Source organism: Ceratotherium simum, chromosome 16 (assembly GCF_057802395.1).
Source record: "Ceratotherium simum simum isolate JZ-2026a chromosome 16, ASM5780239v1, whole genome shotgun sequence".
Lineage (NCBI taxonomy): Eukaryota > Metazoa > Chordata > Mammalia > Perissodactyla > Rhinocerotidae > Ceratotherium > Ceratotherium simum.
The window spans coordinates 34,581,180-34,606,159 of NC_141915.1; the positions used below are offsets into that span (position 1 = coordinate 34,581,180).

General features: G+C 41.0%; 1 protein-coding gene across 1 annotated transcript in view; it reads left to right on the forward strand.

Annotated features, from left to right (window-relative positions):
- Positions 1 to 24,980, forward strand: part of CA10 (carbonic anhydrase 10 (inactive)) — a 464,178-nt gene that overhangs the window by 66,364 nt on the left and 372,834 nt on the right. Inside the window, exon 2 of the mRNA XM_004434740.3 lies at positions 4,029 to 4,103. Coding sequence (XP_004434797.1) covers positions 4,029 to 4,103 — 75 coding nt within the window. The remainder of the gene's footprint in view (positions 1 to 4,028; positions 4,104 to 24,980) is intronic.

Here is a 24,980-nt window from a genome sequence, read left to right on the forward strand (position 1 = left end):
CTGCTAAAATCTTACATAATTCCACTTCTGAATGGATGGGGTAGCTGAGGAAGCAGTGATTGGAGATGAGGAGAGACAAAGTGTTTTGCAACTTTCTGGATGGAACAGAGGCTTTCGGTGAGACTTTTGTGAATTGCAACACTTAATTATCTAGGGACTTCTGTTTCTTCTACCTTTTAAATAACGTTTCTTAAATTGATGCTTCGGTCAGACTGATAGGTCTTTCTTACAGGGGTGTGTGTGTGGGGGTTGTGTGTGTGTATGCACACATGCGTACGAGAGAGACAGAAGAGAGAGAGAGAACATGAATATATCTAAAAATCTGAAAACTTAGTCATTTCATTCAGGATTGTATTAGAATTAGCTTTCTCTTTTTGCCCACTTAAGAGCAAGCATCTTTGCTTTCTCATTTTTCCTCACTGCTTTATTATTTGGTGGAAATAACAGTTTCTTAAGGATATGGTCAAATATAAGGAAAAGTAGAAAAAAGCAGGAAAAAGTGGAAAAAAATATTTGAATATGTAGTGGGGCGGCAAATAGAGCCGACATTACAATTCAGATAGATGGGGAAAGATGTTATCTTTTATCCAATTAGTCAAAACATTATCCTCTGCTTACTGTCCAACATGACATTTCACCCCATCTCATTTAGGGTGTATAAGTAGTGCTAAAAATAGTCCCTTTAGGTCAATGATTGTCAAGAGGAGCGTCTGTTCCTGGGGGAGTGTTTTGGAAGTGAGTGAGGGCAACTTGTGATTGTTTTAATGAAGGAGGTTGCAATTAGCACCAACTGAGGGAGTGCAGAGAATATGCTCTGCAATATGTTAGACAGTTCCAAACAGTGGTAAATTGCCCCATGTCCCAGCAGACATTCAAGTGAATAAAAAACTAATTTATCTGAGCCTACAAATTCCATTTTGCGTATGAACACAAAGTATCTCTTACATAGCTTCAGTATACTCTGCTCCTCAGCAATGCAAATACCGTGTAAATGAAGGGAAGGCAGTACTTAATTTTGTTCCGAACTTTGCCAAGAGTTGTTCACTATTTTGGAAAATAACACCACTGAGGGCAATACCACATGTGGATTCTGGAATCTCCAATACAACACAACCATGTCATTTGTGCCTGTTTCAAATCAAACATCCAGCTTCTTCATTTTATCTTCTAGTGCATCATACCCAAGTATTTACAAATTGAAATATATATTTTATTAAAAATTCTGTTCTTTGCATTTCTCCTTTATATTACAGTTAAAGCTTTACATTGATTATATTGATTGTTTTGTTGAAATTATATGTGTAAATTAGCAGTCAACAAACTTTTTCAGTCAAGAGCCATATAGGAAACGTTTTAGGCTTTGTGGGCCAAATGGTCTCTGTCACAACTATTCAACTCTGCCATTGTAGTGAGAAAGGAGCTATAGACAGAATGTAAATAAACGGGTGTGGCTGTGTTCCAATAAAACTTTATTTATGGACACTGAGAAATTTGCATTTAATATAGTTGTCACATGTCACAAGATATTATTCTTTTTTGATTTTTTCGACTATTTAAAAATGTCAAACCGTTCTTAGCTCTTGGGCCCACAGTCATTCTGCCATCTCTGCCGGTCTCTGTTCTAGTGCATCATGCTCAAGCATTTACATGTTGAAATATGTATTATTATAAATTACGTTGCTTTTATTTCTCCTTTATATTGTAGCTAAGGCCCTGTGTTGATTTTTTGAAATGAATGTGTATAAATACTGTAAACAAAAATTTTTATAAAATATCTTGGTAAAAAAAATTTAATGTAAAACAAAAATTTTTGAGTGCTGTGCATATCCTTACTTGGAATAGTGAAATATATGCAAGAGAGTGTGGCTTTCCCAACAACTGGCTCTGATAATAAAGAGAGAGGCCGTATTTGTGGTTTAAATTATTCAAAAGACAGGCAACAACCCTGATTGGAGAAAATTTAGTGAATTTTGATAAAACTCAGAAGTTCCTGTGTTTGATAAGGAAAATCAATGCTTATCTGTGATGCAAAGCTGTTAGGTGATGTCCTGGTTCAATGCTTTTGGGCTTTCAGAAATGTGTATCTTTTCCAGGTTTGGGACAAGCTCCATGTTCAGCAGAGCTAGGCTGAAGTTTAGTGAAATGTCAGAGTTGGTTTTTTTTTCCAGTGGGATGTACTGTCTGTGAATTTTACTTAATTATCATCAAAATGAGCACTACAAAGTGCCACTGGTACATTAGGTGACATCTCAGTGTATTATGTGACACCTGATCTCACAGATTTCTGTGCCTTTGGGATTCTCATCTTGCTCCTACGATGACCCTCCAGTAAGTTGGGAAGGAGGATGGGGGGGTCATGCAATGTCAAGTCCCAGGAGGAGAATCAGAATCATTCTGAACTCTAGAGAAATGTTTTTTATCCACCTATTTGGTGAACTTTGCAACCTTATAGCTCTGGATCTGGTTTCTTGACTTGGTCAGGCCTAAAGGTCTCCTGGCTGACTTCACATCTCCTTGTCCTTCCCTGGTCCTACAAATACCTGCATCTCTGTTGACTCTTGCACCTGGCTCCCTGGCTAGACAGGACCTCTCCATCCTCTGCTGTAAGGTCACTTCTCCCTTCGCCTGCTGCCCCAGAACAGATGCACTTTCTTTCAGCTCAGCTGCCTTCAGGCTCTTCCTCAATGGCTGTGGGAACATCTGGCCTCTATCCATGCCACATGGGAAGTTAGAGTACTGGGAAATCCAGTATACTTTGATGCAACCGTGCCCTAGATTTGTGCTGGGCAGCTTGAAAGGGGATACCTTTCCAGAGCCTTCAATAGGTTCTTTGTCCCTCTTCTATTTGTTTCTAAAATCCCCTAACCCCACTGTCAGCTCCAGAAAGAGGGTGCTTCTCTTTTATTCATCCTATGTCATAAACCCTCCTTCATCACAGAGCTGCACACCTCAGGGGTCTTAATATCTAGGCGGAAAAAGTATCTTCTCTATACTATGGGAAGACACTTGGAGCTAAGCAATCGAAGGTCATAGGGAAGCTAAAGGAATTTAGCAAATCCACTCTCTACGTAAAGCTTTGCTTTCAAACCCATTGTCTTGTACCATTCTTTCTAACCCAGAATGATGAGTCTGAAGAAGGAGACTGAAAAAAGAACAAAGTTTAAGGAAAGGAAATTAAAAGTTTAACATTTGCTATATACGGGCCAAATTACAAGTATGGTTGAAATTACCTTATTTTCTTCCAATATGACTGAGAGCTGAAATATGAATGCAGTTTAATTAGTAAAGGGATCAACACAAGTTTACGTGTTGCCTATACTTTGGGGTGTACATGTAACCGAATTGCCCCAATTCACCCATCAGCTGTCATAAATGTCAAGGATTATCCTGAGGTCTTGTCAGTGTGAGCTCACAGATCCCTCTGTTATGTCCCAATTTCTTGGACTTTCTACCTTTTCTCCCTATCATGTCAAAAGCCCTCACCATGATTATTTCTTGTTTTCATTTTCCTGGGACCTGAGGAAAGCTGGCTGATTGTACCATCCCTCTTCCACCTTAGCCCTTTCAGCAAACTCCCTCCCTCTCCATTCCTAAGGGTTCTGAGCACATGTAGAGTTCTTACCTGGCTTGTGGATGGGATCAGCCTCCTCTCCGCAATTCCAGTGGAGGGTGTGTGTGTGTGTGTGTGTGTGTGTGTGTGTGTGTGTATGTGTAGGGGGCAGGTGTGGAAAAGAGATGAGTCAGAGATAGAGAGAAGTGATAGAGGAATTCAGATAGGCTTAAATACATAATTACTGTCTATTTCTCTTTAATGGAAATAACCTGAGTGCTTTTTATCAAACTCTATGAAAATATATTTACAGGTTAATAATCTGTTTGAAAATAAGGAGGGGGAGGGATTGCTGTTGCATTTTGTAGTATGACTTGTGGGTGAAAGATTATTTTATGTGTATTCACCCTTCTTACTTGGCCAAGACACAATACTTCTCTGCTATCATCTTAGTCTCTCTTCCTTGTTTTTCCTTTAGCTCAACAGAATTCACCAAAAATCCATGAAGGCTGGTGGGCATACAAGGAGGTGGTCCAGGGAAGCTTTGTTCCAGGTAAATACACAATTATTCTGGTAATTTTACTTTTAAGAAAATAATTTGAATGAAATATAGTATTCTCTCCAGAATTTAGCATTTGCTACATGGCAAGGAATGTATTGAAAAAGCCAGCGTAGTCTGACTTACGTGTTGGATGAATACTCCATTATGAGAAAGTTTATTAGGGAGTGGCAACTTAACCAAGACCATGTTTTTCCATCTGAGCCCGCATCCCAAGGTTGTTCCATCTGCAGGTAGCTCTGATAGGGAGAGGGCGATGGAGAGTTGAGGGTTGAAGCTCTGTTTGCTGGAATTTGGTTAAGTGAGAAAGAGCCATTTTTTAACATTAATGAAACAGGAAGTCTGGAAAGGCTGACCGTGGCAACGAGGCTTGCTGGGATGCTTGCTGTCACTGATGTCACATCAATAGCATCCATGGTCAGGACTTAGCAGATTGGGTCAAGCGCCAGCTAAAAATAACAGGCAAAGTAGATGCTGTCAGCATGGGGGGAGAGAACTGAAGACAGGTTAGAGCCAGAAACAAACCATGACGTTAGTTTAGAAGCAAGACTGAGGGTCCTTGTCTTCCGCCTACTCTTATCCTAATCGTGGTGCTCATCCTTCTGCTGCATCAAGACTTTAGAGGGGAGAGAGGCAAGAGAAAGAGCAAGAAGGTTAAACAGAAGGATGGAAGGGAAGGCAGGTGAGATATTTCAAAGTATTTTTACTGCATAGATGTAAGAGAGTAAGAAGTAGGGCTCTCAAGAGGCACCAATGTAGGGTCCCCACTTAGTTACCGAGAACGGAGGGCCCAAGTGTCAGTCAAGGTCTTTGTAGTTGGTGGCAGGTGGAAAGAGCAGTGTCCCTAGGTCACCTGGTTCATTCTTGGCTGCTATGTCTTCTTTCCTGTTCCTCTGTAGAGTTCGTTCCATCAGCTGTGCAGAGCTAAGCAAGTTACTGAACCCCAGTGAGCCTCACTTTTCTCAGTTGCATTGTGTGACAATAATTCCTGCTCTTGGAGCTTTTCAATAGAAGGAAAGCAGGCGTGGTGAGGGAGAGTGGGTGACCCAGGAAAAAGCCAGCTGACTGCCAAATAGCCTCATAAATTGATATTATTAACTTGATAAATTTACTATGGTACATTTATTCCTTGGCCCAGTGGGCATAGAAACTGGACTTGATTAATTCATTCAGAAATGATCAGGTTTCTAATAATAATTGTTAACAACTTAATTGACACAAGCTATGTTCATATGGCATGATATAGATACATGACATTTTATACTTACAACTGGGCACGTCACTTTCCAGTGGATAGAATGCTTATATTTTTTTCTGAGGAACCTGCTTCTCATATTCAAGATATCCCGGGAATTACGTTTATAATTATATTCTTGTGCTTTGTGATTACAGAATTAGAGCAACAAAGGGCATCCCCTCCAGGTTATAATGAGTCTTGCTAAACTAATACTGTCCTTGTAGTGACTGGAATGTTCATGGGTAAGCACTGGGTAGGCAGTGTAAAATTTTACTTTTCTGCCCGACGTTTTGTTTTGATGCTTTCCCTTCTATTGACACATTTTTTTCTTTACATGTGTTCAAGTTTTCAGTTGATTGATGCTTCTAAGAGAACTACAGGAAAGAAGTTTTATCTTTCCTTTATGTGTTGATTTAGAAGAGTTTAACTTTCCCTCATTTCCTGCTTTAAATGAGATAAGATGTGCAAAACCTGCTGCATGGGAAGCAATAAGGTGTGGAGGTCTGAGTGTGGACTCGAGTTGGACAGACCTGGAGCTGAGTCTGGGTTCTATGGCTTCCTGCTGTACTGTCAGCAAGCTGCCTACCCACTCGCAGCTCCCCAGGCTCTTCATCTGTTAAAAGGGAGATAAGAAATAAATCAGCCTCATGAGGTTTTGTGAGGATTAAATTGCAGGTAAGGTATTTATGGTAATGTCTGGTGCATGGTGTGAGTCAGTACATGTCAGCTGTCCTTGGTATAACTATCATTATTTTATCAGTAACAACATAATTGAATGTTTGATACTTCTCTGCTTGAGAAAAGGCAGAGAGCTATAAACTGGAGAATGTAATAATGCAAGGGAGGGTCTCTCATGATGCCTAGAGCATAGAAGGTGCTTAGTAAATATTCCTTGAATTTATAAGCTCAACGAATCTCTACACAGGGGCCAACTGAGAGGTGACTTTATCATCCTCTGGATTTAACAGTTCTGAAGCTCTGTGGCTTCCTGGTAAAGAATACTGGTATCTGATGATTTAACTTCCTAAATTTTTGGGAACTCCACTCTTAAAAAACAAAAGAATCATGAGAATTTTAAACTTAAGTAATTGGACCTAAGGCTCTAACATCTGACAGACTCCAGATGACCTACTTTATTTGAGTTGGTGTTTAGGGCAAACAATGGACCTTTTATCTCTTATTATCATTACTGAGTATAAGGTTAAAAGTGTTCTTTACTTTGCTACTGGGATTTTTTTTCAGGTTCTGGATGTGTGAAAGAGAAGAGAACTTCATATGATTAGATTATTTGGACAAGTTTTATTGTCCCATAAATACTTGACAAGAGTATCTAGAAATCATGGTCAGTTGGCATAACAGTTGTGAATCTGTGATTTCAACAAAGCTTGTGGTGAATAGAAATATATGATTTCTGTGGCAATGGCAAGCACAAGGTTGATTTAGGCCCAGAATGCCCCACTTTGGTCAATTCAGTAGCACTTATGGAATAGCCACCTGATGCCAAGCACCACTCGTGGGGCTGTGGATAAAGAGGCAACTGACAACATGGTTCTTAATCAAGGGTGAATCCACAATCTAAAGAGGAAAATAAGCTATAAACCCTTGACTCAATATAACAAGAGCTCTAATAGGGTTTATACAACCTTGTAAAGGAGTCCACAAAGTATTGTGATTCTGCCGCCTGGTGTTAAACACAGAATTTGTTGTTTACCTGCTCAAATCCATATCTTCGTTCAACGCCACCCATAGCCACAGTCTGCCTTGCAGGCAGATCCCCAGTTTTGTTTGAGTGTTCACCTTCCACACAGCCATGTGTTCAGGGAAGGAGCCCCTCCACAGCCCCAGAAGGTTGGCTATAGATATTGGCTAATATCTATACCAATAATGGTGATTTCAGTCGCTTTCTTGACAGTGATTGATTTCATCATCAGACATCATGATGGCTAATTTTATGTGTCAACTTGACTAGTCCACAGTACCCAGATATTTGGTCAAATCTTATTCTAGATGTTTCTGTGAAGATATTTTTTAGATGAGATTAACATCTACATCAGTAGACTTTGAGTAAAGCAGATTACCCTCCATAATATTGGTGGGTCTCATCCAATCAGTTGAAAGCCTTAAGAGAAAAAGACTGAGGTCCCCTGAGGAAGAGGGAATTGGGCTTTCAGAAGTCTTTGGACTTGAGCTGCAATATCAACTCTTCCCTGGGTCTCCAGCCTGCTGGCTTACCCTGCAAATTTTAGATTTGTCGTCTCCACAATCACATGAGCCGATTCCTTAAAGTAAATCTCTTTCTCTATACTCAAACACACACACACACACACACTTTCTATTGGTACTGTTTCTCTGGAAATTCCTGACATACACCAATATAGACATGAACGCATGATACACAGTTCTATCCATGGCTTGTGAGGGGAAGTCTGCTGAACAAACTCGGGGACAAAAGCTGCAGTGAAGATGGCAGAATAGAAAGTTGGAAAGAACCCAAGTCTTTTATGGCCCCCTGGAGCATTGAATTAACCATGGAACTGCCTCGGCACTGATTTTCTGAAGTGCGATAACAAGCCTCTTATTGTTGGAGCCACTTTGAGTCAGGCTTTCTGTCACTTGCAGCCCAAAGCATTCTTCCAGATGCAGATTTCTCAGTTCAAGGTGGAAGGAAGGAAGTTGGAACTGGGTCTTTGCAATGTTCAAGATTGCTCAGAGTGGAGCAGGAGGAGAAGGTGGGGAAGATCAGAGTAAACAGCACTGGCAAAGAGGGATGAAAATGCCCTGTGGGTTTGGGGAGTGCTGGGTACTTCTGAGTGTCTGAAGGACGGGGTACATGGTGGAGCATGAGGAGTGAGGAGGCCAGCAGGGTCGTCGGGGGGCAGGCCGTGAAACTCTCTGTGTTCCGTGTTCAAGAGCTTAGACACAATCCCTTTAAAAACAGAGGAACTATAAGACATTTCTAAGCTCTAGAGAAACACAATCACATGTGTATTTTAAAAAGCCAGCTGTGGCTACGGTAATGGAGATGTACTGATTTCAATAAGAGTATCAGAGGCAGAAGGATCCATGAGGTGTTGTTTTTTTTTTTTTTTAATCATCCAGGCAAGAGACGGCAAGCACCTATACCAAGACTGTGAAAACCCCCCAAAATTGGGTTAATCATGTTATTGAGGGATTCCATCTGGGGTTTGTTTAGTAGCCTTTAAAGTACATCTCTCTCTCACACATGTATATAACACATTTATAATTTAACATAAACGTACACATACATTTAACACATTTCAGAAAAAATTTGTGCCAAATACTGTCTGTTCACATTCCATTTATCTAAAACAGCAGGGAAATTGGGCATTCTCTTTAGAGGAGGCACTACGCTAGGAGCTGGGATTTCGAAAGACATGGCCTCTAATTTCTCAGAGTTTACAATCCGGTGGGAGAGGCAGTCGCTGGAAGTCATAAGCAGCCTTACACGCCCAGCACCTGCTCCACGTGGCCATGTGTGGATGGGGAGTTTAATTCTCCTTTTTCAGACTTGGACGTCAGAATCTGGGGGCTTGCTTCCATTTTAAAGCTTTAAATCATGACACTTGAGGTCTATATTTTCACTTTATGGAACCCTAAAGCAGGTGAAAAACTTCTCTTCCATTCCACCACCTTCCAAAGGCTCTCTCCCAGGTCGCTGAACCTGAGCTCTTTAGCTCACTCCTCCAGCAAGCTGTCTCTGAACACCTGCTCTCAGCATGGCCATACTTGGTCCTTCGCATATAAAGACACAAAGGAGATTCCACTGTGGCCTCAAGGAGCTGAGGATAGTGAGAGAGACATGGGTAAATGCCTATCACCTTACAATGTTTCCAGGATTGCCATGGAAGGTGTTTGGAGCTACCCAGTCTGAGTGAGCACAGAGGGCTTCCCAGCGGAGGCAGTGCCTAAATTGAGTCCCTAAGGGTAACAAGTACGGTTGGTTCTGCAAGGGGAAGAAGAGAAGAAATGGTGTTTCAGAAAGGGGAGGAAGATGGGCAAAGGCCTGGAGGCTGGGAAGAGAGGCTCGCTGGAGCAAAAGAGTTCAGGGGAATTAGGGCCGAGGAGGCAGCAGCGGCCCAGTCATGGAAGGTCATACCAACTGGGAGTTTGGGTTTTGCCCTAAAGGCATTGGGGCACCAAGAGAGACATTGAAACTAGTGCAGAATTCAGGATGAGAGACCAGAGAGGTGTGAGCTAAGAGAGGAGCAGTGAGGACTCTGGGGAGGGTCCAGCTTCTAGGGGCAGGAACCTCATGTCCTACACCCCCTTACCCCTCCAAGACATAGTGCAAACCTTGCATACAGCAGGGGCTCAATGTTTGCTAAATCAACTTGGATCAGAACAGAGGAATTGTTACCCCTTGAAGCCAGGTGTAAATAATAATAATAATAATAATAATAAAAAAAAACACATCACTACAAATTGCAGTATGTGCTATAAAGGTGTGTTGGAAAAACCTCAGTTTTCTACCTGTGTCTCCTTGCCTCCTCGTACAGAACACTTCACTACTCAAGCTTCCAGTCACCAAATGTATGGAGGGTTTTTCCCACATCAGGCAATTCTCCATGACACCAGCTGAATCCTATAATTTAGCTCATTTCTGACACTATCTGCCTAGAAATAGTGTCAGATCCCACAGATTAAGGGCTCAGTCCCATGAGACTGCCCCCCCCCCCCCCGCCCACACTTCGGATGCCGATCTCAAGTAGTGATCCGAAGTTACCCACAACTTCTGTCTGATTTCCCCAAAATCAGAAGTTCCCACGACCACCTCCTTGGGTTCGATTAATTTGCTAGAGCGGCTCACAGAACTTAGGAAAACCCTTACTCATGTTATACCAGTTTATTAAAGGATGTGATGAAGGATACAGATGAACAGCTAAATGAAGACTACATAGGGTGAGGTCTGGGAGGTTTCCGAGTGCAGGAGCTGCTGTCCCTGTGGAGTTGGGCTGCATCACCCTTCCAATACGTGGATGTGTTACCAACCTGGAAGCTCCCCAAGCCCCATACTATTGGGATATTTATGGAGGCTTCCTCATGTAGGCGTGATCAATTATTGACTCTATTCCTAGGCACTCTCCCTTCTCTGGAGAAATTGGGGGGGGTGAAAATTCCAAGCATCTAATCATGGCTTGGTCTTTCTAGTGATTAGCCCCCATCCAGGAACCATCCAGGAGCCCACCCAGGGTCACTTCATTAGAACAAAAGATACTCCTAGTGCTCTTATTATTTAGGAAATTACAAGGGTTTTAGGAGCTCTGTGTCAGGAACTGAGAGACAATATGTATATTTCTTATTATTTCACAAAAGCGTTTTCAAAAATCCAGCAAGAATAGTCTAGAAATCAGGGAAGACCTTTCTGCAAAAGCCATGGGAAGCAGAGACCTGAAGATTAGGAGGGGCAGTACCAGTGAAGAGTGGGCTTAGAGGAGTGTTCCAGGCAGAGGAATAAGCCCTGAGGAAAGGCTCAGAGGCACGCATGGGCATGACATGTGTAAGAAACAGAACAACATTCACTGTGGCTGGAGTGTAGAGTGACAGAGGCAAGGTGGTTTGAGATTGGAGCTGGTCAGGAGCCAGATCACACTTAGTGTGGACTGCACTTCAAGTATCTGTGTGGAGATCCTAGGGGTAATGGGAGGACAATAAAGTTATAAGCAATTTACTCTTCCTCGGAGATCTGGCAAGCACCAAGCAATCATGAAACTGAGTTTTCAACTGTCTGAATGATGACTAGAGGAATTCGTAGCTTCCTTTCTGATCAGGATGGGATCTGGAGGCTGCTTTGGCTCACTGCACCGTCCTCTGGAGCATTCTTTAAAATTGAGTCGGAATGTTTCGCCCAGGCCAATAAACTCTCCCAACATGCAATTTCCCACCCCTTCCTTGTTGGGTAGTTTTAAAACCTCAAGATTGTTAGAAGATGAAGGTAATTACACTTATTGGCAACCACCTATGGTTTAGCACTGATGCTTAATTACCTGTGTTGCTCAAAATGGCCAATTTTCTTTGCTTAAGAAAGGCCCATATTAGATGCCTGTAAGGAATGTGAACTCTCTTTTCTCCCAGCAGTCCTCCTAGGAAGGGAAGCAGGCTGCATGGTGGGGGCGCTTGCTGATCCAGGAAGGCCTGCCTGGGGTCATTCACGCCCCTCATTTCTTCATGTAGTAAATGGTGCCTATAGTAGTTTTTTATTGCTGGGTAACCAGTCACCAACATTTAGCAGCTTAAATCGACATATTCATTGCCTCACAGTTTCCTTAGGTTGCTAGTCAGGCGTGGCTTAGCTGGGTCCTCTGTTCAGGGTCTCACAAGGCTGCAAAAGATGTCAGTCCAGCTGCATTCTCAGCTGGGGCCAAGCTCATGCAGGTCCTTGGAGAATTCAATTCTTTGCAGTTATAGGACTGAGGCCCTCAGTTCCTATAGGCTGTCCCTTCTCCATAGGCAGTTCACAGCATCACTGATTGTTTCTTCAAGGCCAACAGGAAAGTGTCTTGCTTTGAATCTCTCCCTTCCCTTCTGGGAAAGCCTGGGCTCTCTTTTAAAATTTAGGCCTACCCAAGATCATCTCCCTTTTGATCAACTCAGAGTCAACTGATTGAGGACCTCATTCACATCTGCAAAGTCCCTTCATCTGTGACGTATAATGCAACCTAATCACAGGAGTGAAATCCCATCAGACTCATAAATCCCACCCATACTCGAGGTGGGGGGACTATACAGGGTGTGTACACCAGGAGACGGGAATCTTGGGCGCCATCTTAGAATTTGGCCTGCCACAGAGCCCCCACACTCCTCCATATAGTAAACTGTGGCCCTCATCCTTGCATATAGTAGAAAACCATAAAAAGCTGCTAATATGCTCAATTCAAATCAATTACAAGATGGCTTTGGAAAATGAGGTAGATACTGTTCTAGACTAATATCTTCAAATTAAGAAGTAGGAAGTAATATTCTTTGGGTTGGATCCTGCTTTTGTTGCTTTTGCATGAAGAGTATCCTCAGAAGAAAACCAAAGCTAGCTTCCCCCAGCCCACCTCAGATTTCTCAGATTTATAACAAATGTAGCGGGGGAAGGAGAGGGTAGGCTTTTGTACATGACTCCCGGGTTCCTGGTTTGGGCCACTTGTTGGAGAGTGGAGCCGTCCCGCATTGTGGAGACACAGGAAAGAAGCAGTGAAGTGGGGGATCCAGTGTGTAGAGGCTGCTTGTGGACAGCAGCCCTCAGGGGCTTATCCAGATGCCGCCCCAACTTGCTCTTCCAACCATTTTCCCTCTGCCCTTATCTCTCTGGCCCTTTATCCTCTGGCCTCAGACTCTGGCCTCTGATCTTCTCCCTACTCAGGGTTTGGTGACCTTGCCTTTTGGCCGCCGGCTCAGGCTCGGTGTTTGCTTCCCCCATCCTCCCAACCTCCTACTCCATCTTTGACTGACAAGCTCTCCTGACACTGGTGTCAAGTGTAGCTCAGGACACAGGCTTTCTCCCCTCGGGAATTCACTGTGTGATCGCCCCAACCCCCACTCAGTCTCTCTTTGAAGGGAAGATGATCCCACAGCCCCTAAGCTTACTTACCCTCCAGCATCCTTCCATACATGCCGAGTGAGTGCTCCATAAAGTCATTGAATGAGTTTCATATCACTGCTGTAACAAATTAACGTAAATAGTGGCTCAAAACAGCACAAATTTATTATCTTATAATTCTAGAGGTCAGAGGTTCTAAAATCAAGCCCTTCCTGATGTCTCACTTCATGGCATCAATTTCTTTGCTACAAAAGTGTATGCAAACCTTTTTTGTTTGAGTGTAGAATTTTATTTTAATTTCTTTAAGAGATAAAGCTCGCATTTTACGGAGTCCTGTGGCATATTGTTTGGTCAAGGGAATAACCCTCTGCTATTGGAGGCAGTCAATCCTTACTGTGTAGATTCTTGTTTTACCCATTGAATTTCCTTGAGCAGGGAGTAGGTAGGTGAGCACACCAGTACTCTGCCCCTGGACTTTGCTTTTGTTATTAACAATCTTATTCCTCATTTGGATCATGGAAGCAGTAAGGAGTATTGGAAAGTGCTCGCTGGCTTGGCTCTTCATGAACTCTTAGGCAAGTCACTAGTATCTCAGGGTCTTGATTTCCTCACAGTATAAAGCGTATTGAGCTGCATGGTTTTCAAAGACCCATTCTGGCTCCAGTATTCTCTGAGAGTTTGCTAATGTGATATAAGATTGGTTTGGGAGATATATTTAGCAGCATTAAGAAATAGAATATTGATTTCATTCACAGGATAATTTTATTAAGTTCTCAGTATCAGTGTTTGGAAATGAAGTCAGCCACGTGAGCATGCCTCTCTAGATTTCTGATCTCATCTCTAATTAGGAGAAGGAGGATAGAACTTAATGGATATATTCTTCTCAGTAAAGGAGGGTGATATTACACTCACCCTCAATTATAAATACCTTTAGTTATATTTTTTTCTCAGAAATTGGGATGTGTAGAGATTAAAATTTACTCTGAGCCTGATAGGTGCCAGACACCTTGTTAGACACTGGGGGTGCAAATAAGAATAAAGTAAATCTCCTGGTCTTAGAGAGCTCACGGGCAAATTTAGAGACAGACATGCATATCAGGGGTTACAGTTCAGCCTGGGAAGGGATGGGAGACCAGAGTGGTGAGACAAAGGAGAAAGCAGCTCACTCTATCCTTGGGGTCAGAGAAGGCTTTGCAGATGAAGACTTCTCTTGAGCTAGGCCTTAAAAGATGCGTAGAAATCTGCCAGATGGACAAGATGGAAAAGGTCATTGCTGGTGGAGTGAATGAAATGGAATCTGACCTGCTACTAAATAGCAGATTGTAAACTTCTGGCAAGCAGTAAGCACTCCTATTCATCATCTCATTTATGACAGTCCCTATTATTACCATACGTCAAAGCTGTGTGGTGGAGTGTGTCCTGGACTCAGAAGATCATGCTTTGTATCCCACTCCATCCTGTACTGTATGTTGTCTGCAAATCACCTAGCTTCCCAGAGCCTCAGTTTACTCATTTGTAAAATCGGGACAATGAAACCTATGTCTCAAATATTTTTGTAAAATTAAAATTATATATTAGATCCAGACATGCCTTATAGACTCTGGAAGTGTACAAAAGTATTACTAATTTTTTATCATGATTTTGCAGTAGGCTATTTAAGTTTGCAAGGAAGAGACCTGCTCAAGTGTACCACCATGAGTTCCTAATACATCCTTCTAATCCAAGGAGGCACTATAAGCCTTTTAAGGATATGTTAATAATAGCACGCTGTGCACATAGATACAACTTGAGCACAAGTGTACATAAAACCTGCATACATACTTCACTAAACAGAGGGTTTGTTTGGGTCAGGTTGCAGCCATCCAATAGGGAGTACTTCTGTTTGATGGGCTTTTGGACCAAGTCTTCTCAGAGGTACATGGCTTTCCTGGTGCCACGCACCAACCCTGGTCTAGTCGACACAAGTGGCTCTAGCCAGTCAACTACTTGGAGAATACGTCCGGAGCTTCAGGACCTATCCAGTTGGAACTGTACTAAGGGAGGCTCAGTGGCAGTGGTCCACACTGGCTGCAGGCAGCAAAGAGGCACACTGTCTGTAGAGAATTTAATAATAATAATAATAATGAAATCCACCAAAAGTTTGATCCGCTTTTTATTATCCCTGTATGCTGGAAATTCTAAAAATGCCAGTGATAAACTACTCCTCCCTGAAAAAATGTTTTATTAGTCTAAGCTCTAAACAATTCCTGTGGTTGTTGTTGTGTTTTAATAATATATGTGTAATCTTCAAATTAGCATCTTTTTGTTACTTATGCTTTAATAAGCACTGTCTTCTACACAGAAGTTAATTGGGGGAACTCTCAGTTATTCAATTAGCCTCTGACACACAGGGACTCAGCTACATGTGTTTGTTCCAAGAGGACGTTCCTAAGCGTTTGGAATTGGTGGAGTTCACTTTAGGACAGTCCCTGTCTCCAATCACTATACTACTGCGTATTCCTGAATGTAAATATTTGACTCAAAATAAACAATGATAGCACCGTGATTGTGAACACAAAGGAACAGAACTTGAATTACTGCAATTATGTCATTCTGTGTGACTATTTGGAGTTTTCATTTGTACTTAAAACACCGAAGCAGAATGTGAACTGCAAGGTAAGTGCAATTTTCAGCTCATATATGAAATATTTTATTGAATCTGAATAATGCCTTTATCATTGAAAACTTTAAATTGTTGTTTGTCTTAAAATTAAAGATAAATGATTGTTATTGATTATTGTGTGATTGTTACTGAAAATAATTGTGTCGTTTAGAGGAGGGGGTATCACAAAATGATCTGCTCTGGAGCCAGATACTTTAGGGATGCCACTTTATACAGCCTTAGGTTCAGTAACTTTGCATTCACTGAAAACTCTTCCGTGGGGTGGGCAACGCAAAAGCAGAGCTCATGGCTGCCTCCTGGCCATGAAACACACGGTTTCTCTGAGTGAAGCTAACTGGGTTAACATCCACGGCATTAGCCTCATTATCTCCTGGCTTCCCAGCTAGCTGAAAATCCAGTCTTCCCTCCTCCTGGCAAAGCCTCCCTTTGAAAGACATGCCTTGGTTCTCTTCACAAGCCAGAGATGCAGCTTTATTGAAAAGAGCTTGGTGAGCAGTTGGGAGGGACCTTGTAAGAGTAAATACTGCTCACTGAGTTGTTGTGTGATAATAGGATTGTTTACAGAATACACAGCAGGATGCTTCACCCTCTGGTTATACCTTTTTGTCTGGTGGAAGATAATCAAAGGCAGCAAGACTATAACCCCCAACCAGGAATCCTATTTCTTATACCTGCAAAAGGATGACAGGGAGGTGCCTGTGGACTTTGTTACAGGATGTAACATTCTATAACATTCTCAAAAAGATAAACTATATAGCAAACATTTTTATGCAGCATCGGATGCTCTTACTTTGAAGATTTGGCAATAGGAGGGAGCCAACTCCTCTCCCACCTCCCTAGCCTGGATTGCAGAGTCCCAGTGTGATGATAGTAGCTGGAAGGGAGGCCTCCTTTCTCTCCGCAACCCACTCCATGCCTCCTTATGACTGGACCCCATGGCAGCTGTGATGATTTTTGCATTCCAATTCCAAATTGCCTTGCAAGGTGTCTTCTTCCGTTACTGAACAGAATTGGGTCACCACTTCCTGCCAAGTGCCAAACCATTGAGTCCTTTTCCGTGTCGACTCTGATCACCAATGATTCGCCTTTCAGATACTTTCCCTTCCTTTCTGGAGGAGTGCACATTTCTAGATCAACAGTTTCTAAATCTGAGAGCTCCTTTGCAGCCTTCTCTGCCTACTCTTCCTCATGTCACCTCCATGGATCGTGTTCCAGAGCCTCTTCCTTTCTCTTCTGAGCTCTTCTCACAGCCTCGGCAGCCACCTGCTTTGTGTGAACATCTCCAAAACCTCTAGCGCTCATTCCAGCCTCTTCCCAGTTATGTTCTCATTTTCCAAGCTTTTCAGCAGCCTTACCTCCCCGTCTTTTGAGCACCGGAGCTTCACAATATCAATTGTGCAGCTAATGTCAATTATAAACTCTATTATATTTTATTTCAGGCTATCTGTCTTACTCCTGGGGAGTTGACTTTGTTTTTCCCAGAATAATCTTCCTAACACTGCAGCAGCTGCCCAGAATCAGGCCTCATTTTAGAGTGTTTTATATTTAGACCATGCCATTCTTGCATTTGTTTTTCCTGGGAAAATATTACCTTTTTGTGTCATTAATCAGAAGAAATTTTGCCTTTATCTCATCAGTATGAAAATATATAAGTAATATATCATATTATTATATTATATAATGTCATACTATATCAGTATCACAACATTTATACTTACTGATTTTTAATTATGCATTTTGTGTTCACACCAGCCCTGGTGGTCTGGTGGTTAAGATTCAGTGCTCTCACTTCTGCAGCCAGGGTTCGTTTCTCAGTCATGGAACCACACCACCCGTCTGTGGGTTGTCATACTGTGGCGGCTGTGTGTTGCTGTGATGCTGAAAGCTATGCCACCAGTATTTCAAATACCATCAGCGTCACCCATGGTGGACAGGTTTCAGCGGAGCTTCCAGACTCGACAGACCAGGAAGAAGGACCTGGCGACCCACTTGTGAAAAAATTGGCCATGAAACCCTATGAACAGCAGCAGAGCATTGTCTGATAAAGCACCGGAAGGTGAGAGGATGGCACAAAAACACTGGAAAGGGTTCTGCTCTGCTATCCACAGGGTTGCTAGGAGTTAGAATCCACTTGAGGGCACTAACAACAAATTTTGTGTTATGGCAGCTCCTTTTTCTTTTTTTTTTTTTGTGAGGAAGATCAGCCCTTAGCTAACATCCATGCTAATCCTCTTTTTGCTGAGGAAGACTGGCTCTGAGCTAACATCTATTGCCAATCCTCCTCCTTTTTTTTTTTTCCCCGAAGCCCCAGTAGATGTATGTCATAGTTGCACATCCTTCTAGTTGCTGTATGTGGGACGCGGCCTCAGCATGGCCAGAGAAGCGATGTGTCAGTGTGCGCCCGGGATCCGAACCCGGGCCGCCAGCAGTGGAGTGTGCGCGCCCAACCGCTAAGCCACGGGGCCGGCCTGGCAACTACTTTTTCTTGAAGACATTTTTCTTGGAGCCTTCTAACATTCTGTTCTAATGTAGACTGATTGATATGTAAGCTTGTTGATCAGCTGTCACACTGGCTTTTGGGGTTTTTTTTTTTTTGCTTTCTTTTTATCTTCTGGGTTATTCCTACTCTTTTTTGTATATTGTGTTATACTTTTTAATTCACTTTATGATTTTCTGAACTCCGTATATTTAGGTTTTGCTTTTTTGTTTTTTTACAGAAAGGGTGTATGGGTGATCAATTTTCTGGGTCCTCAGATGTCCAATAGAAGGTCTTTCTGTTGCCCTTACACTTGAATGATAGTTTCTTCGGTAATAGAATTCTAGTTTCAAAATTACCTTCCTTCAGATTTTTCTAGGTATTTCTCTACTGTCAGCTTGCAAACAGTGTCCAAGATGAGCAGTCTAATGCCTTTGTAGATAAATGTCTCCCACCAGCCCAGGCCTTTAGGACATTGTCTTTATCCTTGAAGTTCAGAAATGTCATGGGATGTATCTAAATGGGTATGTCTTTTTTCATTCTTTGTGCTCAGAATGCTGAAATGCAGGATCCAGTCAGGCAGAGATTTTCTTCTGTTTTGTTCACTGATCTATGAATGCTAAGAACAGTGCCTGACAAAGAGCTCAATGAATCTTATTGACTAAATGAACTAATATTCAAGTCACTTCTTATTTTAGGGAAATTTTCTTCTATTATTTCTTTGATTATCTTCTCCCATCTGTTCCTTCTGCTCTCATATTCTGGGTAGGTTTTGGATCTATGGATCCATATAGATCCATATGGATCTATCTTCTAAGCCTTTCTTTTCTTTCTGTCCACAATTTTCATATTCTTTCCTTGCTCTCATAATTTCTATCTCTGTCTTTTTTATATTAATTTCTGGAGATTTCCTTTACTTATCTTCCATATTTTTACTTTGGCCCTCAGCAATGTCCATTCTTTTATACAGGACTTTTATTAACTTTTTAAATTTGGCAATCATATTTTAATTTCTAAAAACTGTTTTTGTTTTTTGGTTTATCTTTTATTAGGAGTATTTTCTTGATTTATAGACACGTTATCTTCCTAAATCCCTACAAGGATACTAATTAGATTTTTAAAAGTTTTCTCTTGTCTTCTATGTTCTCTCTCTTTGTTAATCTTGGTTCTTCTCTTTCATGCTGTTGATTTCCCTCAAGTGTCTGGTTATCCTGGCTGTCTGTTCATGTTTTAAACAAAGGACTCAGTTTTCTGGTATTAGAGACTGGTGTGATTTCCTCTTCAGTTATGCCCATCTGTTTCTATGATAAGTCTCTACCTTGAATGAGATGGTAAAAATGGAGAATGTTGATGTGCCATCTTCTCTTCAAAGTATAAGGAGCAGAAGATAAAAAGGAAAGCTAGTGAATCTCCATCTCCAAAGTAAGGAAGACTTTAGGGGATGCTGTGTGTGGTTGCATTTCATTCTTCTGTAGATGCCCTTCTTATTTTTCATCTCCGTGTCAGCTGTGTGGTTCTGAAGTTATGTTAAGTTTGGGTGGCTTCTCTCTCTGGACCCAGACCCATACTAAGAGGGACCCCACCACCACCACCGTACATAGACACACACACACACACACACACACACACGCACACATACAGTTGATCTCTGCTTCATTGGAAGGGCCTTCTCATGGCTTCAGCATGGGAGCAAATGCCATATCCAGCCTCAGCTTAAATATGCAGAAGACAAGAAGGAACAACAGCTCAACACTTCCATAGGCTAAACTCTAATCGTTACCCTCTGCTTGGCCTGCTTCTGTTCCCTACACCTTGGCCTGCAGGTTTGGCCTTTCTCTAGGGAGCTGCTGAAACGTTAGGAAAGAGGACGATTACCCCTGTAAGGAGCTTATTCTCTCTCCTAGTTATTTATTTATTCTCTTATTAAATCTGATCCTATCTGCTTGAGATCTTCTGAAAACTCCTCAAAATTCCTGGCCCTGCAGATGGCTGTTTTTTATATCTATCGTAGTTGTTATGTATTTATTCCTTTTCTAATATCTTTCCTGTACAGGTAATTATATCTGGCAAGTATGGGTGGAAAAGAGAGTAAATATGTGTTCCCTGAATGATAATGAACCAAATCCTGAACAAATCCTCTTTGCCCACCAAACTTGTTCTTTCTTCCCAACTCCCCCATTATTTCATGGCTTGCCAGTTCAGAGAGGCAAAAGTCAATGGCCGTTCCTCAGGGTTAGTGAATGCCTGTCTTGCTTGTTTCTTCCCTCCTTTCTTCCCTCCCTTCCTCCCTTTCTTTCTTTTTTGCTTAGGGTCAAAAAACACATTTTGATCTAGGCGCTGGAGAGGGGCTGGGTGTATAGTGGTGAACAAATATGGACTTGCCCTCTCAAAGCTTACGATCTAGTGGAGGAGGCAAATATCAACCTAAGCACATAATTAAAATACATATTTACAAAATATGGCACAGTCCATGAAGGAAATAAGAGCAGAAAGGCCTTACTGGGCAAATGTCATCTGAGGTGAGGTCTGAAGAGTAAGGAGAATTTTGCCAGCAGATCAGCGAGATAAGAAGGTTTCAACAAGATGGGGCACAAACATTGGAAGTCATTGAGGTAGGAAAGAGCTTGTCATGTTGGAGGATGGTCGAGAAATCCAGGGAAGGGATTGACATGCCGAGCAACATGAAAACAGAATGAGAAATTGGGAAGAAGGGGCCTCGCAGGCCACGTAAGGAATTGAGATTTAAATCTTTTTTCAGTAGTAAGCAATTAGTATTAACCAGAGGTGTTGCATGCATGATATGTACTTTTTCTAATGATCATTTTAGCTATTGTGGGGAGAATAGACTAGAAAAGGGCAAGAGTAGACTTAGGGAAACCAGTTAGAAAACTACTATAGAAATGTAAGTGAGAAACAATGGTGGCTAGAATCAGAGAGACAGGAGTTAAGATGGAGATAAGTGTACTGATTCTAGAAATGTTTTGGAGGTAGTATGGACAGGAGATACTGATGTATTAAATCGAAAAGAGAGTAAAGAAGGATGAATCTTAAGTTTGGGGTTCAAACAACTCGGTGAATGGTGGTGCCATTATCTGAACTAGTGAACTGTGAGAGATGTGGGTTTGGAGTGTGGAGAGTCCAATATTCTGTTTTAGCCATGTTGCTTTTTACATGCTTGTGAAACATTCACGAGGAGGCAACATGGTGGCAAGAGCAGTCTGAGGGGATAGATACATTTGCCTCCTGCCAACATACAAATGGTATTTAAAACCATTGCGTGAATGAGATTGCCTAAAGAGAAAATATAGTTTACAAATAGAAGATTAGAAACCGAAAAAAGAGAACATTTTAGGAGGTGGGCAGAGATGGAAGAAGTTTTACGTACTATGACAATGCACATTAATGTAGGACTGTATGAATGTTTTTATGTTTAACAAACATTTATACCACACATTTTGTGTCAGGCATGATTCCAAATGTTCGTTTGGAAATGAACTTTGCAAATGTTAACTCATTTATTCCTCACAACCACTCCATGAAGGAGTTATGATTATTAGTCCCCTTTTTCAGATAAAGAAAGGGAGGCATGTGGAAGTCTAGTATCTTACTCAAGGTCACATAACTAGTAAATGACAGAGCCAAGACTCGAACCCAGGCAGTCTGGCTCTAGAATTCATACTCTACGTACTTGGCCATGGTCCTCTCAGCATCCTGTGGTCTCACGTGGGTTCAGTGAGACCCAATCCTAAGTGAATATGGGAGGAGGGAATGCAAGTATCTCTGCTCTTGTTGGTCTTCCAGACCTTGATGCTAACTCTTGCCACTTAAAATCAATCTATTGCCAAAACCCATAGCTTTTAACTCCAAAATAATTCTTACATCTGTCATTTCATCATATTCCTTCTGATACCATCCGAATTTCAGACTTGAGGAGTATTGTGATAAACTCCTAAATGGTTTTAGTTTTTTCCCTGCTCCAATCACTTCTCCCCATTGCAACCAGATTAATCAAAGCACAAACGCATCCTGTTATCTCCTAGATCAGAGGCCTTCAGTGACCTCACACTTCTGACAGAGTAGTGTGTACACTCCTCTCCTGGTATCCAAAGCCGCCTGTCATTCGGCCTCCACTTCCAAGCTCCTCAATCACTATTTCCCAGCATGTAGCTACTGCTGTCAACCTGGGCTAATTGACTGTTCCTTGAGTATGTCCTCGGCATTCTCAGCTCAGTGGCTCTGTATTGTCTCTCGGCACATTTAGAATCTCTTCCTACTCTAGCACACCCCAAAGATTCCTATCCCTTCCTGCTGGAATCTTATCCATCCCACACAACCCAGCATTAGGGTTCTTCCCTTTCATGATGTTTTGATTTTCAGCTGAAATTGATCAAATTCTTTCTGAACTCAAACTTTCTTTGTACTCTTTACAACAGTCATCAGATTTTAAGTATTATAGGACTTTGTGTGTACAGATTGTCAAGTTCTAGACGGCAAGTCATCTGTATAGGTGCTTAAAGTATTTATGTGCGGGATAAACAGATGCACGCTCTCCCTCCCGCCTGCTTTTTCCTGTCTGATTAGCACCTGTAGAGCACTGCTCCTTGGTCTTGCTTTTCAGTGGAATGATTCTGCTTCCCAAATACATTCACATCATGGAGTGATTTATTACATCTGTTTCCCAAACATACACTAAAACCAAGGATGCTAAGTGAGTGACTCCCCAGTTGAGCCTTTCGCAGATAGGGTAAACTCTGGACAAGGCATTTTTTTCTACTGGTTTGCCTCTCAGCAAAGTACCTTTCAGCTGCTTCAGGAAAAGAAATAAAATATTTTTTTAAAAGGTGTTTTTTTTTGCGGGGGTGGGGCAGTAATCGGTCTATAGATGGGAACCAAGTCCTGAAAACTCATTTATTTTCATCTAAATAAGAACACATGGAACTTTTTCCGGCTTTCATTTTGCTAATACAATATTTTTTCACCATATAACATTTTCTAACTGAAATTTATTTTTTAGTTGGAGAAAGAGTTATTTTATAATACTAATGAACTAGATATTTTGGGTCTTTGACTAGGACAGTAAACATCATATATTGTTTTAATTTTATAGTTTTAGTAATAAAAGCAAGATTTAAATCAAATATACAATATGATTCAATTTTTTATATCCTCTCATAACTAAGAAAAACCCTGGAAGTAAACCCAGCAAAGAAGAGTTTATCTCTGGGAGATAGGATTGTTTTCTTCTTTGTACATTTCTGTATTTTCTAATTTTTTAATAATTAGCAGACATTACTTTTGTGTTAAAACTTTATTAAAAAATACAGCTTTTTTCTAAAGGAAGAATTGTGGGAAAGGGAGGTGGTGTTGAGTTTTTATAGATCCTATATGAAATTTAGGACTTGTGAAAATTTCAGTCTTTTTTACATCTGTTTTTTTCGAGGTATCATTCACAGTAAAATTCTCTAATTTTAAATTTACAATTCCATGAGTTTTGACAAATGTACACAGTCCTGTAACTAACATCACAATCATGATATATAACATTTTTGTCATCCTAAGAAGTTCCCTTGTGCATCTTTGTAGTTAGTTGATCGATTCCTCCTACCCTCAGTCCCTGGCAATCACTGATCTGCTTTCTATTAATATAGTTTTACGTTTTCTAGAGGTTCATATCAATGGAAGTTTAGACTATATGTATATAGTTTTTTGTTTCTTCCCTTTAGCATGATGTTCTTAAGGTTCATCCATTTGTGGACTATATCAGTAGTTCATTCCTTTATATTGCTGAATAGTGATTTGTTCTATACATAGACCAAATTCACTTACTGATGGACATTTGCATTGTTTCCAGATTTTGATTATTTGGAATAAAGCTGCTATGAATAGTCATGTATGAGTCCACATGTGAACATATTTTTTATTTATCTTGGTAGGAGAGGGATTACTGCATCATTTGGTAAGAGCAATTTTATTTTATAAGAAGCTGCCAAACTGTTTCCTAAAATGGCTGCACCATTTTACATTCCCACCCTCAGTGTATGAGCGTTCCAGTATCTCCGCGTTCTCTCAACTCTTCGTTTTGTCAGTCTTTTTAATTTTTTTTCTTTCCTTTTTCTATTTCATTGCTTTCTTTTCCAATGTTTATTATTTCCTTCCTTCTCTTTACTTTGGATTCAATTTGCTCTTCTCTTTCTAGTTTTTTTTTTCCGTGTCATAATAGTTTATAACATTGTGAAATTTCAGTTATATAGTATTATTTGTCAGTCACCATATATATGTGCCCCTTTACCCCTTATGCCCGCCCCCAAACACCCTTTCCCCTCTGGTTCTAGTTTTTTTTTAAGATGGAAGCTAGAAACTTTGCTTGCATCTTTTTTTAGTATAAGCACTTACTGCTACAAATTTCCCTCTAGGTCTACCTTAGTGACATCCCACAAATTTTAATATGTTTAATATGTTTAAACCATTTCCTGATTTCCCTGTGGTTCTTCTTTCTTTGACACTTCAGTTGTTCAGAAGTATGCTATTTAATTTCCAAACATTTTGGGATTTTCCCAGGTGTATTCTCATTACTGATTTCTAGTTCATCTCTGTTGCGATAAGAAATACTACTTTGTAAACTGTCAAACTTATTAAATTTATTAAGACTTGGTTTATGTCTCAGAATATGGTCTACTTGAAAAATGTTCCAGGTGTGCTTAAAAAGAACGTGTTTTCTGCTATTGTTTGATGGAGTGCTTTGTAAATATCATTTAGATCCCATTCGTTGAAAGTGTTGTTCAAGTTTTCCATATATTAACTGATTTTGTCGTTAATCGTTATATCAGTTATTGAAAGAAGAGTGTTGAACTCTCCAATTATAATTGTGGATTTCTTCTTTTAGTTCTATTAGTTTTTGCTTCATGTATTGTGAAACTCTCTTAGTATTTGAGAACCCAACAACAGTGTAC